General features: G+C 39.5%; 2 protein-coding genes across 3 annotated transcripts in view; both read left to right on the top strand.

Moving 5' to 3' along the window:
- Positions 1–16,455, top strand: part of LOC135502518 (uncharacterized) — a 476,607-nt gene that overhangs the window by 319,205 nt on the left and 140,947 nt on the right. The gene's annotated exons all lie outside the window — the stretch shown is intronic.
- LOC135502450 (hemicentin-2-like) overlaps positions 1–16,455 on the top strand; it is a 209,847-nt gene that overhangs the window by 189,459 nt on the left and 3,933 nt on the right. For both annotated transcript variants that reach the window (XM_064795286.1, XM_064795287.1), the window contains exon 13: positions 9,689–9,826. In XM_064795286.1, the coding sequence (XP_064651356.1) occupies positions 9,689–9,826 (138 nt within the window). The remainder of the gene's footprint in view (positions 1–9,688; positions 9,827–16,455) is intronic.

A 16,455-nucleotide genomic window follows, 5' to 3' on the forward strand; every position in this document is an offset into this window, starting at 1 on the left:
ATCGTTAAAATCAATAGAAGCGTCTCTTTCTCTCTTTAATTCAAGATTAACGAAGTCAATGGTACTTTTCCTATGCTCATCCCATTCTGTGGAGGCCTTCTGTAATTGCTCCTGAGCCAAATCATGTCTTTTCACTTCAGTCTCATAGCCATTCTTGTCTAGTTTTTTAAAAAGGTAACCGGATCCAGTGAATGCTAATCCATTGATTATTGCAGATCCAAATAACATGCCAATGCCAGCCATTTAATTCCAATGAATTTTAATTTCAATGATGTGTCCCTGAGAGCATAGCTCGAGTTAATACCAATTGGTACTGTACATTATGACCATTAAGATCGATGATTTCACCTTTTTCATCAGTTAAGCGAATATTCAGCTTATTGAATCTTGGTTTACAGGGAATTGCTATTGGTTTCTCAAATGTGTATGCTATTAAATCCCCAAAATTAGCTTCCTTTATTGGTCTTGTGGTTAGCACATCAGATGCTTCACCATTACTTAATACACTATTAGATTCGATTATGTCACAGTGAAAAACAAAATGGTTAATTGGTCTAAAATGGATGGGTTTCTCGCTTACAACATCATCCTTACTTTTATTGTCTAAAGGGTAAGGCCATTCTGATTTCATGCCAAATAATTCATTACTTTTACCAAGAAAATAGATCTGATAATGCGCCTCATTTTTTCTCTTTAGGAAGTGTAAGATGGCCTTACCTGTTGGTTCTTCAAGGTCAAATCTGACAGCACCTCTACTCATACTATTTTCTTTCAACTTATCCGCAAATACTTTTGAAAAGCTCTGTAGGTCATAGAGACCATCTGGTAGCGTAATCTCTGCCACATCAAACCCCTTAACTTTGATTCGGTTATTCTCCCTGGCTGCACTTATGTTGTAGAATGTACAAGGTATTACTGCAAAAGTTAAAGTGATGCTACATGCATCCTGAATTTCAGTCTTGAGATTGACTGTTAAATCACTTGAACTCTGATCTGGATAGTCACTTGAATCTATGTTCATTACAGTAATCATTTACTTAAGCAAATTTTCGTTTTCAAATTTACCTTTTATCAAATAAGTAAATTATTCTTACTTCATAATATTTCTGGGTAGGATTCCTTGATCGTAAAGGTACTCTAATGTTCCATTACTAATAGCTACAGTTCCTCCCAGTTTAAGAATTTCCTCTAGGTTGGCCTGACTTGGGGGACCAATATTGATTCTCAAGAACCTTTTCAGTAACATTGAGTAACCAATTGTTGTTGATGCCAACAGTAAACTTTGATACAGTGTATTTATGATATCTTTCTTTCCTGGTGTATCCATTTAATTACTTAGAAAATCACTAGTAAAACTCATTTATCTAGTATTCAGTATTTAATTTAGTGTTGTACGAACTTTGTTTCAGTGTTGGAGCGAACTTTTGTTCTTGCAGCACCTCAGTGCTGGAGTGAAGCAATCTGAGAATTCTGGATGTTTACCTGGGCGTCAGAAACCACGAATATGTGCATTTTGTATGGTCCCTTTCCAGATTTCTTTGTAATAGATAATTGAATACCATCTTTTGTGTTCTGGAGCTTCTTTCCTGATCCGTGAAGGCGATTATCCTCAGAAGTTCTCAGGTCCAACCATAAACCATAGTGATTAGAATCACCATAGTATTTCTCCATGGTCATGTTACAGTCATGAGTTTTCTTCAAATCTTCAGTCATAAAATGTTTCTTGATCTCCTCCCATTGATCCATCATTCTCATTCCTTCTGGGAACACCTGATTGGCAACACCCTCTATTGTTATCTGCACTTTACTTATGTTAGGGTTTTCAAACTTCTCTGAATCTCTAGCTCCATCTACATAGTCAGACACAAATAGTAATAATAATCCTTTAATAGACATTCTTGGAAAGTTGATGTTCTCATTAATTAGTGTTTCATTAGCAGTAACATTGACTGTCTTAAAATGGTCTACCCAATCATAAAATATTGAGAATCCAGAATTGTACTTGTTACTCAATTGACTAGCAATCATTTTGTTGGTTACGGTATCATATTCAAAACAAATATTCTCTAGTTTGTAGCCCATGCTAGCTGTGTTTGTGGTGACTATGATTTCCTCCTTTGGTGCTAAAGTTATTTCAATGATAACATCTTCTTGAATTGGAAACTTGTAAAATGGAGCATGATGATGGAATAGTTCAAAATCTAATGGTATTTTGTACTTCTTGTCAAACACTTTCTTTAAAGTCTTTTCATTAGCTGTTTCTCCAGTGACATCAGCTTCAGCGACTCCTGATCTTAATTCTCTAAGATTTTTTGACTGAATACCCTGAAAAACTCTATCATTTCTTTCTTCTTCTGTAAACCACAGATCTTTAAATGTAGAATAATGACTGTATTAGTCAAGGTCAAATATCTGCTCTGTTCCCCACTTAACCACCATCTTTGAAATCAGGTTTCTACCAAGATTATTTACAACACTATTTTTAGAATCACCAGAAATGGTTACATCAGCAGACAGATAAAGAGATTTAGGTACAAAGAATGAATTATCTCGCAATGCCGGTATTCTAACATACAGTGTTTCTTTGGGGTTAGCAGATGATGGGTTATGAGTAATGATATGATGCTGCCTCTCAGCTTTCAAACCAAGTGGAATCTTATGTGCCCTTTCGGTATTTAATAAATATCCTGTTGCCATTTTCTATTTATTTACTAGTAAAATTATGTACATGCAGTGAACAGTGCCAACATCATATATCAGGTAAAATGCACGGAAAAAAGCTATTGACGTGTACTTTCTGTTGGAATACAGTAAGTAATGATTACATTAACCCATTGAACTCTAGTATTCCCTTACCATTTCACTGCAACGCTTCACTGACCATTTCATGAATGATAGAATATATGTATTGTGGTGTCTGGTTCTTAGGGGTTTCTAAGCTAATTTGAGACAAAAAGGCCTGTAAGGGCTTTTGTTAAAATAGCTTAGAATTACCTAGATTCCTACCACCACACTACATATATTCTTATATGGATAGACACACATATACAGTGATGATTGAGATGGTCCCCCAGCGCTTTGCACGTGGGAAGTACCTGGTTACATCATCCATCCAGCCAAAGATCTCTTTAACCTACACAGGTTATTGACAAGCGCCATCTAGCAGGAAGTACCACTTTATGTCAAGCGCCACCTAGCAGGTATCCTGATACCTCTTCTATCCAGCCAAATATCCCTTTAAATGATACAGCTGGATGACAAGCGCCACCTAGCAGGAAGTACTCTGTTACATCTTCCATCCAGCCAAAGATCCCTTTAACTGACAGAGCTGGATAACAAGCGCCACCTAGCGGGTACTGTTACATCATCCATCCAGCCAGGGAGCCCTTTAAATGATACAGCTGGATGACAAGCGCCACCTAGCAGGAAGACCTAGTTCACATTCCAGGTTTCCAGGTTTCCAACTTTCCAGGTTTCCAGGTTTCCAACTTTCCGGAAAGTACAGGCAACCAGATTTACGTGTACATTGATGCTTGTGCATATGTACTAGCTGTGTTTGCCAGAGATTAAGTAATTGAGCATTTGTACGAGACATGTACGAAAGAAATGTTCGTATTAAGTGACATTCAGAATTATTCCCAAACCCTTCAAAAAGTCCTCAAAAATGTATGAAGGAAGGACAGCTTTTCTGTTGCAACTTATTCATCTCACATATGGTATATGAATGAAAGAGAAAATGGCCACTCTGGCGAATTGATTGTCCATGCTTGCCGAGTATTAGGCAGGCTTCCAGCTTGTCGTGTTGGCCTGTCCTAGGAAAGGAAAAAGTTATTCACTGTTGGGGCTGTCACGCTGTGGCGCATAGCTGAACTTATGCCAACTTATGTGAATTTTCATCAACACGCTGGTGCACACTGATATGAGTTTGCGGTAGGTTTGGTGTAAGTTGTACCCATTAAAGGGTATTTAGCACAATGCAAATGTTAAATTGGATTTTATTCTGCATAAAAAACTACCAAAAACAATTGGGTTAATTTAATGCATTTTATTTCATGAACATATCTTAGAAATTAAAAAAGTGATGAGAGGTCAAGTTTAAAGATTCAGCAAGGCTCATTAAAAAAATGAGACTTCTAGATAATTGTCATAACAAGTGTTCCAATGTAATTCTTGAAATACTAGCTATGTACTTCACATACCATTATGAAATTTACCACATGTGTAGAACATACAATTATGAATGAGTCGCTCATATCCAAAACTGCATGAATTGATAACATCATGGCATAACTATGTTGCATAACAGGGATAATAAAGAAATTTAGTTATGTTGACAAACATTATCAACATTTCAAAACACTTCGGGTTTCATCTGAAAGCAGATGACGAACCCCATCCTGGGAATAATTATCTGATACTCCACATATGGCCATTATGTAATGGGGTAAGCATCTGGTTACATAACAATTAACTTGGATATTGGTAGAATGTGATCAAAGAAAATTTAACAATTTAATTATAATTCTGAGACACTCATCGAACATACACTATATATACGTTTTATTATGTCCTGATGAGAACGTCAAAAGATGATTAAATGTGAAAAAAATTCGCTCAATCGGAATACACGCTATGACATCACTTAACTAAATTTAAGCAGCATCTCATAATCTGTAGATGGTGCCTCCTGGGTCTTCAACTTCGAACGTCCTTATATAACTCCCTCAATTTTGTTCATGAAGAATAAAGAGCGAACTAGTCCTACTCCACTTCCATTTTAATTCTAATCAAGTGCACCACAATAGGTCATTGTGCTGGGCATTTAAAAGCACGCTGGCGCTGTCACAATATGACGTATAGCACTACTTTATGCCAGCGTGAATTTTCACCAACTAGCTAATAAAAGTTCACATGCATGAATTACTACTGTTCGTCATAATGTGACAGCGCAATTAAGTTGGAAAATTGTGTCTTTGATGACTTTCAACGAAATGTGGTTGTGTTCATCTGGAAATAGGATAATCACACTCATGTCCGTTTTAGTTGTAACGGTATTGGCGCCCAAGAGTTAATTGGGAGCGAAGATTTCTTATGGCTATTAGAAATATTCATATACAGACTGATGTAATATAACTCCAAATTTGATAAAGCGTAACATATAGCAAATACTGAGTGCTGTGATTTGATATAATAAAAATTTACCAAACGAGTGTTTGTTTTGAGTGGAAATATCACACGAGTAGTTGTCTTGGCCCACGGAAACCCACTCGACCTGCATGCGGTCTCGTGAGTTTCCGAATTGATACATTCAAGATTTCAGTCTGCAAATACACGTATTTGCGAAAGGTAGGTAGTGACAGTTGTAGTAATGTGTGTTCAAGTTGATGACGAAACTGCACCCATGCGGGGTTGCCCCGCTGAATAGCCCTGCGACTGAATTCTGCTGTTTTTTTGCTGCGTGTTTACATCTGTTCGCTTTGCGATATGCACAGTGTGGTTGACCTGTTTATTCCCTAGATCTGCTGGCATTTTGACGTAACTTACACCCATTCCGTCATTGACTGCTACTCTCCAAGCGTTTCTATTATATTCAAATACTGCTGGATGCAATGACCCAACGCGCTGCGTAGCGGCAAAATAGCGAAGCTGGCGAAACATTTATAACGGATCACCGTGGCCTTATTATGGACTTATAGCGCGATTGTGGGGTTGTAACTATTTTGCTGTATATTGTTACGAGGAAAGAAAAGCACGCGACCTAATGCCGACCTATTGATGTAAAGTGATAATTAGAAGGTATATAGTTCAGGAAATGTTAATAAAAAATCATTCCATATTGCTGCACATATAGTTACCACATAGGCAAGCACGCTAGGTTATGCTATACACAATGTCATTCTCGGTAAGAGGGTAATTAGTGATAGAAAAAACACCCTTTGTCTACCCAATGGTCATTTTATCTCCAGTAGTCTCGCGCAGCCAGAAGTTCTTCACTGGCGCATGCCAGACCTTCTTTGTACGAGACGCTTTTCCAGCACGATGTATGTGGGCAGAGCAACATTGCGTAAGATTACCTCGAGCAGGGGCTAATAATAGATTATTCTAATGAGCATACCTTCCTCAATGGTACATATCGCGCGAAGCTCGGGACGGCATGTTTCTGCTATTGCATGCATAGAGCATTTGTTATTGTAAAACGTATATGACTACGTCACAGAGTAATGGTCATTTCTATCACAGTAGTCTCGCGCGGCCAGACCTTCTTCACTTATTAGTTTGGCGCAAGCCAGGCGTTCTTTGTACTAGACGTTTTCCCCCACAATGAATCTGGCCCGAAGAAATACTGCGCACTAGCTTTAGGCCTGTACTGTATATTCCAGATTTGAGCTGAACCAATCGGTAGGATCACAGTCTAGTCGTGTCCAAGCTGCATGTATTCAGCCATCCTCAAATACCAGGATCAGTACTGTTTTATGCTTCTCCTCTCACACACATCAGGGTCCCTCGAGTAAACTGATGAGTATTTGCGCGATGAGGCGGAATCTGCCAAATAATTTTTCCTTGCAACTCGATCACTTTTGATTCAGAAAACAATCATCACATCTTACGCACAATCTCTTATTTGCTTGAAATTCCTAACACTGAGTTGAACACTGCGAAATATGTTCTTATTACAAAAATTAGTAATATCCTGTCATACGTGTTTGTCCTTCCCTTACCATCGGAACAAAGTAACGGTCAATACAAAAGCAGCAGTTTTAGTGAATATGAAGACAAATAATGAACAAAACAAATTTTAGTAACTAGAAAGAGATTTGCATTTATTCGAAACAAGTTCATATTTCCCCGAGCGACAGGGGATGCTGTGACGTAGGAGAACAGCTGGCAATCCAGCCGGTAGCAAATGGTTATACGCATTGCAACGGCTCGATAAGCGTCGAGTAAAATACATTGAATCTGAGGATGGTATTTAGCTCTCATGTCTCGATCATACCATTTGGTCATATCTACCGTCAAGTTACCCATTGACTTATGGGTTAGAACCAAGTAAGGCTTACTGCTTTGCTCAAGAACACAAATATAAAACAGCTATGACCTTTCCAAGAGTCGAACCCGCGACCTCCTGAGTTAGAGCCCGGTGCTCTTCCCTCCATCCTGTCTGTGCCACAACTCTCAAATTGTGGTACTAGTGAAATATTTCACAAACAAAAAGCCTTATGGTTTATCTGATCCCATAACTGTCTTCTGCATTTATCACACAGCAGTGGCAGCGAACGGTTATTTCCACTGGTACTGGCTAACGATAGAAGATAAGGACATTTGCTGCACGTACAGTTACCACATAGGCAAGCACGCTAGGTTATGCTATACACAATGTCATTCTCGGTAAGAGGGTCATTAGTGATAGAAAAACACACTTTGCCTACCCAAGGTATTGGCAGGGTATTGGAGCCTTGGCGAACGCCCTTTTAAACCGCTGAGTTCCCGCTAAATCCAACAAAAAACCCACTAAGTGAGTCCACCTTGCATTGGCTACTACCAGCAGCCACAATGCGAATATCCGAGCGTGACACAGTGTGTTTTTCTATTACTACAAACCTTCCACTTTTTAAGAAATATATTTTGCTAAAATTTCAGCCCCCCAAACACCCCAAAATTAAGAGATAATCACTATTTCTGAATCTTAACAGCGTAATAATACACTTATCGCTCGGAAAATTAGACCAGAAATTTTACCACCAAGCCGGCACCTCACAAATCAAATTGCTGCTCCCTAAGACCCCTAATACAACTATTGAAAGCTCAACACCACCATCGCTCCACTAACACACTAAATTCGAAACTTACCACGCCATTCATGAATCCATAATGAAATTGCTACATCTAACAGCTAACAGCACACAGCCATCAATTTACGCCCAATCTCATTATTCAATTAAATTCCCGAGCTAAAAGCTCATATGCGCAGAAATTATAAATCATTTTTTTCGCGTCGATCTGCGCGTAAATAAAATGAATATTTTTTCGCCTCGATTTTACAGTGACTCGGAATATTCGATCGGTTCATTAACAGCCTAACATCGAATAAGAGCCCCATAGTTAATCCACTTAACGAGGGGTCATAAAAAAGGTTTTTATCTCTGTCGGAATGAAGTCTGAGTATCGGGCATGCGCAGAAGTAACCTTGACATTCGCTCGACCCATCGATACACTTATTAATAAGGTTAACCTCACTCTAAAGGCAGAATTCCGTTTCTGAAGAGAAAATTTAAAATCTCACAGTAAAAATTAGCTCGTCCTTCTGATTTCAAATTTTGACTCCCAGGGCAGAAGAACTTGACATGATTGCTTATCCACACTCAGGTGCCCCTCTGTCACAAGACACCCTGCTTTCTCCTTGATACGCCCCTTACTTTTGCAAGTCTGATGTGTTAGCAGTGTTTCGACAACTCTGACCACATAATTGTTGTAGCGGATGAGAAAAAATATTTTTTGATAGTTTCACTAGTTTTTTTTTGACTGAAGGATAGGCGGCGCTGTTGGCCTGTGAGAAATGCATCATTAATCTCAAATAATAGCGCCCTGACTCCGGAATTCTTGAATGGCCGACATCATTTGTATAATTGGTGTCGGGCATCTTTGAGCCGTTTGCGAGCGGACTGAGGGCAGCAATCCCTCAATTAATAAGGACCACAATTCTCGTGAGACAGTGTCGAAGTCCACAAAAGCTTCTTCATTAGCCCATAATCCCTTCGAACCTCATTTTAATCATTTCTCCCAAGCCATTGGGTTGCTTGTGGATTGGAAAAGTTCTAGAACTGTTCAGGCCTAGAACTGTTTAACTTTACTGATAGATCTGAACAGTTCCAGCAATACAATAGAAGGGAATGTTCTGTCACTGTTCCAACCAACATCACATTTCAATGGTTACCTAGCATAAAATGATAACATGTAAGATAGATCACTCTCATGATCAATATTATAAAATGACACACCTTTATCAATGGGGGATTATCCACCGAATACAAAATGAAATCATGCCCATTTCACTGATTACCTCACCTATTTCAATTATGCATTATGGCTTGGCACTTTCAGTTACTACTGTTCTCTTCAGAGGACAACTCTTTGGCTCTGAGTGGTTGTTTGTAGGAGAAAATTAAAAAAAAACAAGCAGTTTCCGATCCAACCAATCTTAACAATAGTGCCGCCAAATATAATGCTAATGAGCCAAAATGCCGTGGTTGTGGTAAGAGAATTTGACTGGCAACCGCCCGTGGCCGGCTTGCTGATTACATCACATGAACCACTCACACCTTGATAATATGATTTCACACAGCTGATTTCATCTGATTTCGCACCGCACTTGGAGATTTATTCTCTAAAGAGTGTCCCTCACCAAAGATGGGTTGCACGTTTTTGCGTGCCACTAAGTTTATGTGCAATTTGAGATTATTGGTCAAGTGACTCTAACTCGAGACAGCGTCCGGATTAGAGTCCATCTCAAGCCTCTTTCTCATCAGCACTTGGACATTCACCCTCGCTTGTCTAATCACCTCCATAAATCAGCATTTGAGACATGGTCATACAATTTGATATTGAGAATGTTCCTTTTACCATGTTAACATACAAAACCCTGGAACGAGTTTGCGCGTGCTAGCCTCAGAAGTGTATTCATATTTTCCAGGGTGATTTATCAAGGGCAGTCTGGTCCGATGCACGTTCGGTTCCTAGAAAACGTGGGAAGTATAATGGGATCAATTACCGTCGTGTTTTGACAGTTGCGTTCGAGGAGAATATCGCTTCCGATGTACATCATGAAGAGGTGAGTTGGGTGTCCTCTATATGGACTCGAGCTGGACGAAAAATGTGCAAAATGTATGAAGCAAATATCGCATTACCTAGGAGGACGATACACCCATGCAATTTAAATATCTTAATCACACGAGGAAGAATCTCGTGCAATCCAGACTCTAACTGATTAAAGACAGTTCCTCTTTTGCGTCATATTGATTGAAATCCTTTGTTACATAAAGTATCGTTTGGCATGTTGGAGAGATTTCCCGAATGTGTGCGATGTTGACGTGTCCCGATAACAGGACGTATAGTCTACGTCAAAATGGGTTTCCAAGGTGTTTGCATAAGAAGGACAGCCAATTCGTGTTGTATCTCACTGGAAACACCTGATTCCACCCTTTCTGCAGGATGTTAAATCCGGTGTTTTGTTTCTTTAAATAAATCATAATTGTCGCATTAGCTCCTACCTCTGTTCACCGCCCCATGTGGATTTTTTGCCAATTTAATCGGACAATGACGGAAAAATTCTACATTTCTAGATATTCTTACAGTGATAAATACCGTAAGGGACAATTGCTAAAGCAAAACATCAAAAAGGGGGTCAACCATTGAGCTTTAGAAACATATTGAATTATATTGAATCATGTCCAAGTGAGCGAAAAACGCATCAAATATCACTGGACGGCATTTCAACACACGGCTGACACACATCCCAAGTTCAGTTTACACACACGTCGGCTTCAGCAGTAAAGCGCGTATTTCCTTGATATCAACCAATTGAGCAGCGCTCGAGCTTCATGAAACTCCCAATAACATGTCTCTACCAAAACAATTACTACATCAACACTGACATATACTTCATGATGAGCATGAAATCAACGTCGTGAACTCAAACGTTAGAGTCCGGGAGCTGAGCGACTTTTACCTAACACACAGGCTAGAAATGATTTGAATGTGTTGTGGGATTGAGTACACCTACCTGACCAAAAAATCATATTCTTAAGATTTTTCAGTAGGAGATAGAGGGGTTAGAGTTTTTGTTAATTTTTCGCACGCAAATCTTGATCGGTTAGATTTAATCGACCCTATAAATATATTACCAACATATAGAAACATGGTGCCTCTGAGTGAGATAAGCATGGTTTTAGAAGCCCCCTTGATATTTTATAGGAAATGACATTTTAAATTGGTTCCTATCGAGATCAAGACAACATGCATAAAAAGTCCTTTCCAACCACGCTGCCACATAAAAACAAATAAAACATGCTTATATGTTGGTAATACGTTATCAAATCCAACCGTTCAAGATTTACGTGTACATTGGTGCTTGTGCTCCTGTACTAGCTGTGTTCGTCAGAGATTAAGTAATTGAGTGTTTGTCATTTACGGTAAGTCTTTCCTTCGATCTTCACCGATAAGTGTTGTCTTCAGCCTGAGTTGCAGATTTTACTTCTAAACATAATGTTTTTAGAACTCTGGTGATTGTCTTTATCTTTCTAACAGTAGTCCAAAATGTTTTCTTTCCTTCTATATTTCGACATATCTTTGTTTTCCTTTGCGAAACACTCCCTATGTCTGTCTATCATGGCCTTCATGTCTTTCTTTGTTGAAAAATGGTGATCGTCTTTAAAACTTTATATTATCCCTTGAGACATGTACGAAAAAATTTTCGTATTAAGTGATATTCAGAATTATTCTAAAACCCTTCAAATAGTCCTCAAAAATGCATGAAGGAAGCACAGCTTTCCGGTTGCAACTCTTATCTCACAGATGGTATATGAATGAAAAAGAAAATGGCCACTCTGGAGAATTGATTCGCCATGCTTGCCGAGTATCAGGCAGGCTTCCAGCTTGTCGTGTTGGCCTGTCCTAGGAATGGAAAATGTTATTTACTATTGCGGCTGTCACGCTGTGACCCATAGCTGAACTTATGCCAACTTATGTGCATTTTCATCAACACGCTGGTGCACGCTGAGTTTGCGGTAGGTTTGGTACAAGTTGTACACATCAAAGAGTATCTCACAATGCAAATGTTAAATGGGAGTTTATTCTGCATTTAAAACGACCGAAAACAAAAGTGTTAATTAAAAGCTTGTTATTTCATGAAAATATCTCAAAAATTGAAAACGTTATGAGCGGTCAAAGTTAAAGATTATAAAGGCTCATTAAAAAGGAAACAGCTAGATAATAATATGATATGATGTCATAACATGTATTCCAATTTAATGAGATATTTTCAAAAAATTTCAAAAACAAACACTTCGGGTTTCATCTGAAACCAGATGACGAAACCCATCCTGGAAAAAATTCTCTGATACTCAACAAATGGGCATACGTGGTATGCATCTGGTTGCAACAATTAACTTTGATACAAGTAGAATTTGATCAAAGAACATTCAACAATTATTAATTATTGTAAGATACTCATTGAACATATACATGTACATGTACGCACATCTGAATATGTTTTTGATGTGTTCTGATGAGAAGTTCTAAATATATGTTTATATATCATTTTTAGCTCAGCTGACAGAGTCAGCGAAGCTGGTAATATTACTAAGGGAATGGTGTCTGTCCTACCTTCCATCCGTGTCACTTTGGGGCATTTTGTAACCGCAAGGCCTAGGCACTTCGTTGACGCTGTTAAATTAGGCGTAACCCAAGATGAACTCAGAAACCAAAAATCAGCGCGATCCGACCTACATTAAGCGAATGAGGTCATCGGGAAGTTTAAACTTCATTCCGTTATACCTCGGTCCACAGAGGAAATATTGTTTTCACATCTGGTCGTATTTTTTTGATAAATTTACAATTTTACTTGTAACGGAACTAGTTTAGTTTTCACCGCCAGTTGGCGCTACAGGCACATTTAACTGAATTTTTGACGATTCAAAAGCCCGGGCTATGACGTGTAGTTGTGCAATTGTATTCTGCGCATGGAATTGGCCAAGGAACCAGGCTATATTTCAGCAAACCCACTGTGACCAGTCTAAAGATGGAAGATTGATTTTGCAACACGGTAACCAATTTTCTGCTAAAACGAAGTCGAGTTGGCGATATTAGTCATAAGGTCTTTAGGGACTACTTTCAGAAATTAGTTCTTGAAAATTTGGCCACAATTCTGTGAAAACGATATTAGAAGTGCACGGTCTGTTCGTGATGCATTTTGAAGTGGAGAATTCCCACAGTATGTGCAGAGAATCGGCATGATTCTGTTTGCATTTTAGTTTTTAGTACTACGATTCTTACATGAGTAAAAAGGAGACATTACAAGCAACACAATAATGTTACTCCCATAAAAATTGATTCAAAATTGACGGAGCTACGGCATTCTGTTCGGCAATTGGCAGCGCTGATAAAATGCATTGCATGCTAATGCATGCCAAATGGCACACTTTAAAAAGCGCTCATTGGACAACGTAGGGAATCACCAGAAATGAAGTCATCGCTGGTCTAAATAAAATGAAATGGCCAGGGCCATTGTGCTCACCTCATGTGGAGGAAAGATGGATAAAGAGCATGTTATTGTGTCATGTAGTGTTAGGTTTGATGTAGGTCCAAGCAATTACAATTTCCCCAAAATGGCCAATTTACAGTACATTCGACCTCTGTGACCTTGAAAAGTAGGTCAAATCAAAGAAGACCCGGGTGACACATTGAATGGTTGTTAGAATTAGATGTACCTATGATATAAAATTGGTGCCAATCGGGCAAGTCATTACTAGGAATAATGGCATTTTGAAGAATTTAGGATTTGGCCCCCTTCCTGGAGGCCAAACGGCAAATCAGATCGCACCAAACTTCGGTACCTGAGATCACCTGACAAAGGGGTACATGTGTACTTAATTTGTGATCAAGAAACGTGCCATAATTACGGCCTGACGGCGAATTTACGCCATTTGACCTCTGTGACCTTGACAAGAAGGTCAAATTAAAAACCTGTGTGACATATACTGTATGGTGGTTAGATGTACCCATGATATCAAATTGGTGGCAATCGGGCAAGAAGTTAAGGAATAATCACATTTTTAAGGTTTTTGGATTTTGCCCCCTGGTGGTCAAGTGGTGAATCATATTGGACCAAACTTCGGTCCCTGAGATCACCTGACTAAGGGGTAAATGTGTACCAAATTTGGTATCAATAGTCATTGCAGTTTAGAAACGTGCCATCGTTACATCCTAATGGCCAATTTACACTATTTGACCTCTGTGACCTTGAAAAGGAGGTCAAATCAAAAACCCGGAGGATATATGATGCACCTTTGCTAGGAGTACCTACCATATTTTTTTCAAAATTTCCCAACTACTATTAAGGGAGATATTGCATATTTTCACTTTTAACGTTTGGCCCCCTTGTGGCCAAACCATGAAACGAATCGGACCGAAACTTGGTCTCCAAGGTGTCATTACATAAGGGTACATGTGTACCAAGTTTCAACTCAACAGCTCTAACAGTTACGAAACGTGCCCTGCTAACGGACGACGGACGACGACGGACGACGACGACGACGACGACGGACGACGGACGCCACGGTATGGGATAAGCTCACCTCTCCTGAGAGGTGAGCTAAAATTAGATTGGTTCCCGATCGACTCACTAGGGATACGCAGTAGAGCACAATGTCACGAAAAACGACCCTTTGTAAATTCCAATCACCTGCAGGACAGGTCAATTTCTCTCAATAAAGTTAATTTTGTTGACTCCTTTAATCTCTACCTTATTTTAAAAAAAAAGGCAGTGGTGTTAGTCCCAAACTGGTCATTTCTATTTATTTTGACCTCTGTTATCAGGATACCTCTTGATTACAGACAGCATTTTGTATCCTTGGTTGTGCTGTACAACCCAGCCTGGACATACTACAGTTGTCCATGGAGAAGTCACATCCTCTCTGACACTTCTTATCTGTAAAGCTACCGATACAACATTCTGAACTAGGGATATCTTCCGTTGCCTCCTGTAACGTTCACACACCATGGCTGATTAGTTCAGTCATATTTCATCCAGCTGGCAGCTCTGCATTGAAATGTTAGTGGTATAACGTGTTCTCTTGACCTTCAAACAGTAGTATAAAGCCGATATTTACTACTTTACACCCTCAGTCCCATGTAATTAGGCATCTTGTTCTAAAATGCGAAAAATGTCATTAAATCGGAATACACGCTATGAGACCACTAAAGTAAATCTCAGCAGCATCTCATTATCCGTTATGCCGGTTTGTCATGTAGGCTTAATCTGCATTTTTGTTCGTGCCTCACTGTGTAACCCCATGGTTAATATGCTTCAAAATAGGCCTTTTGCCAGATGCGCCGGTGTAGAAGTTTAAAACGTCCTAGGATAGAATGCCCGGGAAACCAAGGATTCTATTATGCGCTTCAATCTCTGAGCTATTGACAGTCAGGGTCTCCATAGAACCATATTGCAGAAGACAATAGGGCCGGACACTTTTTCCAGGGGGGGCATTTGTTACTGCTACACTTGTACAACCGAGAGTCGGCCAAACAAACCATCTTTACAATAGATCTTCACAGTGAAAGACGCCAGAATCATCTGGCGTCATTGACCGTAAAAAACAATTGTGAATGTATAGTTTGTTTTGCCGTCCCTAGATGGTAACGGCGTAACTGAAAAAGAGCTCGTGGAATGAATGAGATGTCATGTTGACCGTGTAAACAGAGTTGCACATGCCATGGCATTTTAGTCAATTTAATGAGCGCAGGTTCTGGCTGTCATTATGATACACCAGTCACCCAGGGCAGGCTGCTTGATAACTTCATTTAGCACCGAAGATAAAAAAAGATCCTCCGGTACATCTAGAAAACTTTTTTTCCAGGGTGATGACATTTTAAGAGAATTCTTGAAGATAACACAGTTGGTAATGACAATTAGTGTGGATTGTTACTTACGACGATTAATTGATTCTAAATGGCGGACATTCCCATCAGTTGTGACCGATGCAATTGCCGCTTCAAGGATCATCGACCTCGAGATCTGTCTCGTTGATATTCATGACTGGCTTACTGTTAACAAGCTCAAAGGAAATCCTTCTAAAACAGAGATCGAACTCTTTGGCTCACAGAGAGTAATCGATTCACTGAACGTTAAATCACTTGTAGTCGCTGGCGTCCAGGTCACTCCGTCCAGTGGCCCTGTGCGGAACCTCGGAGTGTATTTTGATCAAACTCTTTCTATGTCATCACACATAAACTACATCGTCAAATCTGCAACTTACCACTTGCGCAATATTGGTCGCGCTCGCAAGCTCCTTACAACTGCAGCAACGAAAGAGCTAGTGCACTCTTTGGTGATGTCTCGTTTAGACTACGGAAATAGTCTGTTAGCTGGGGTTAATGAGCAACTCCTGCACAAATTACAACTAGTGCAGAGCCGTGCAGCAAGAATAATTGCAAGGACTCAACTACGTGAGCACATAACACCCGTTTTGAGAACTCTCCACTGGCTTCCGATACCATATCGTATCGATTTCAAGGTTTTACTCATGGTGTTCAAAGCCAAAAACAACATGGCTCCATCATATATCTCGGACATCCTGCCATCGTATGTCCCAGGGCGATCCCTGAGATCGGATAACCAAGAGTTGTTGGTGACTCCCAGGTATCGCCTTGATACATTTGGTGGCAGAAGCTTTACAGTTTATG

This window comes from Lineus longissimus, chromosome 18 (genome assembly GCF_910592395.1).
Source record: "Lineus longissimus chromosome 18, tnLinLong1.2, whole genome shotgun sequence".
NCBI classification, from domain to species: domain Eukaryota; kingdom Metazoa; phylum Nemertea; class Pilidiophora; order Heteronemertea; family Lineidae; genus Lineus; species Lineus longissimus.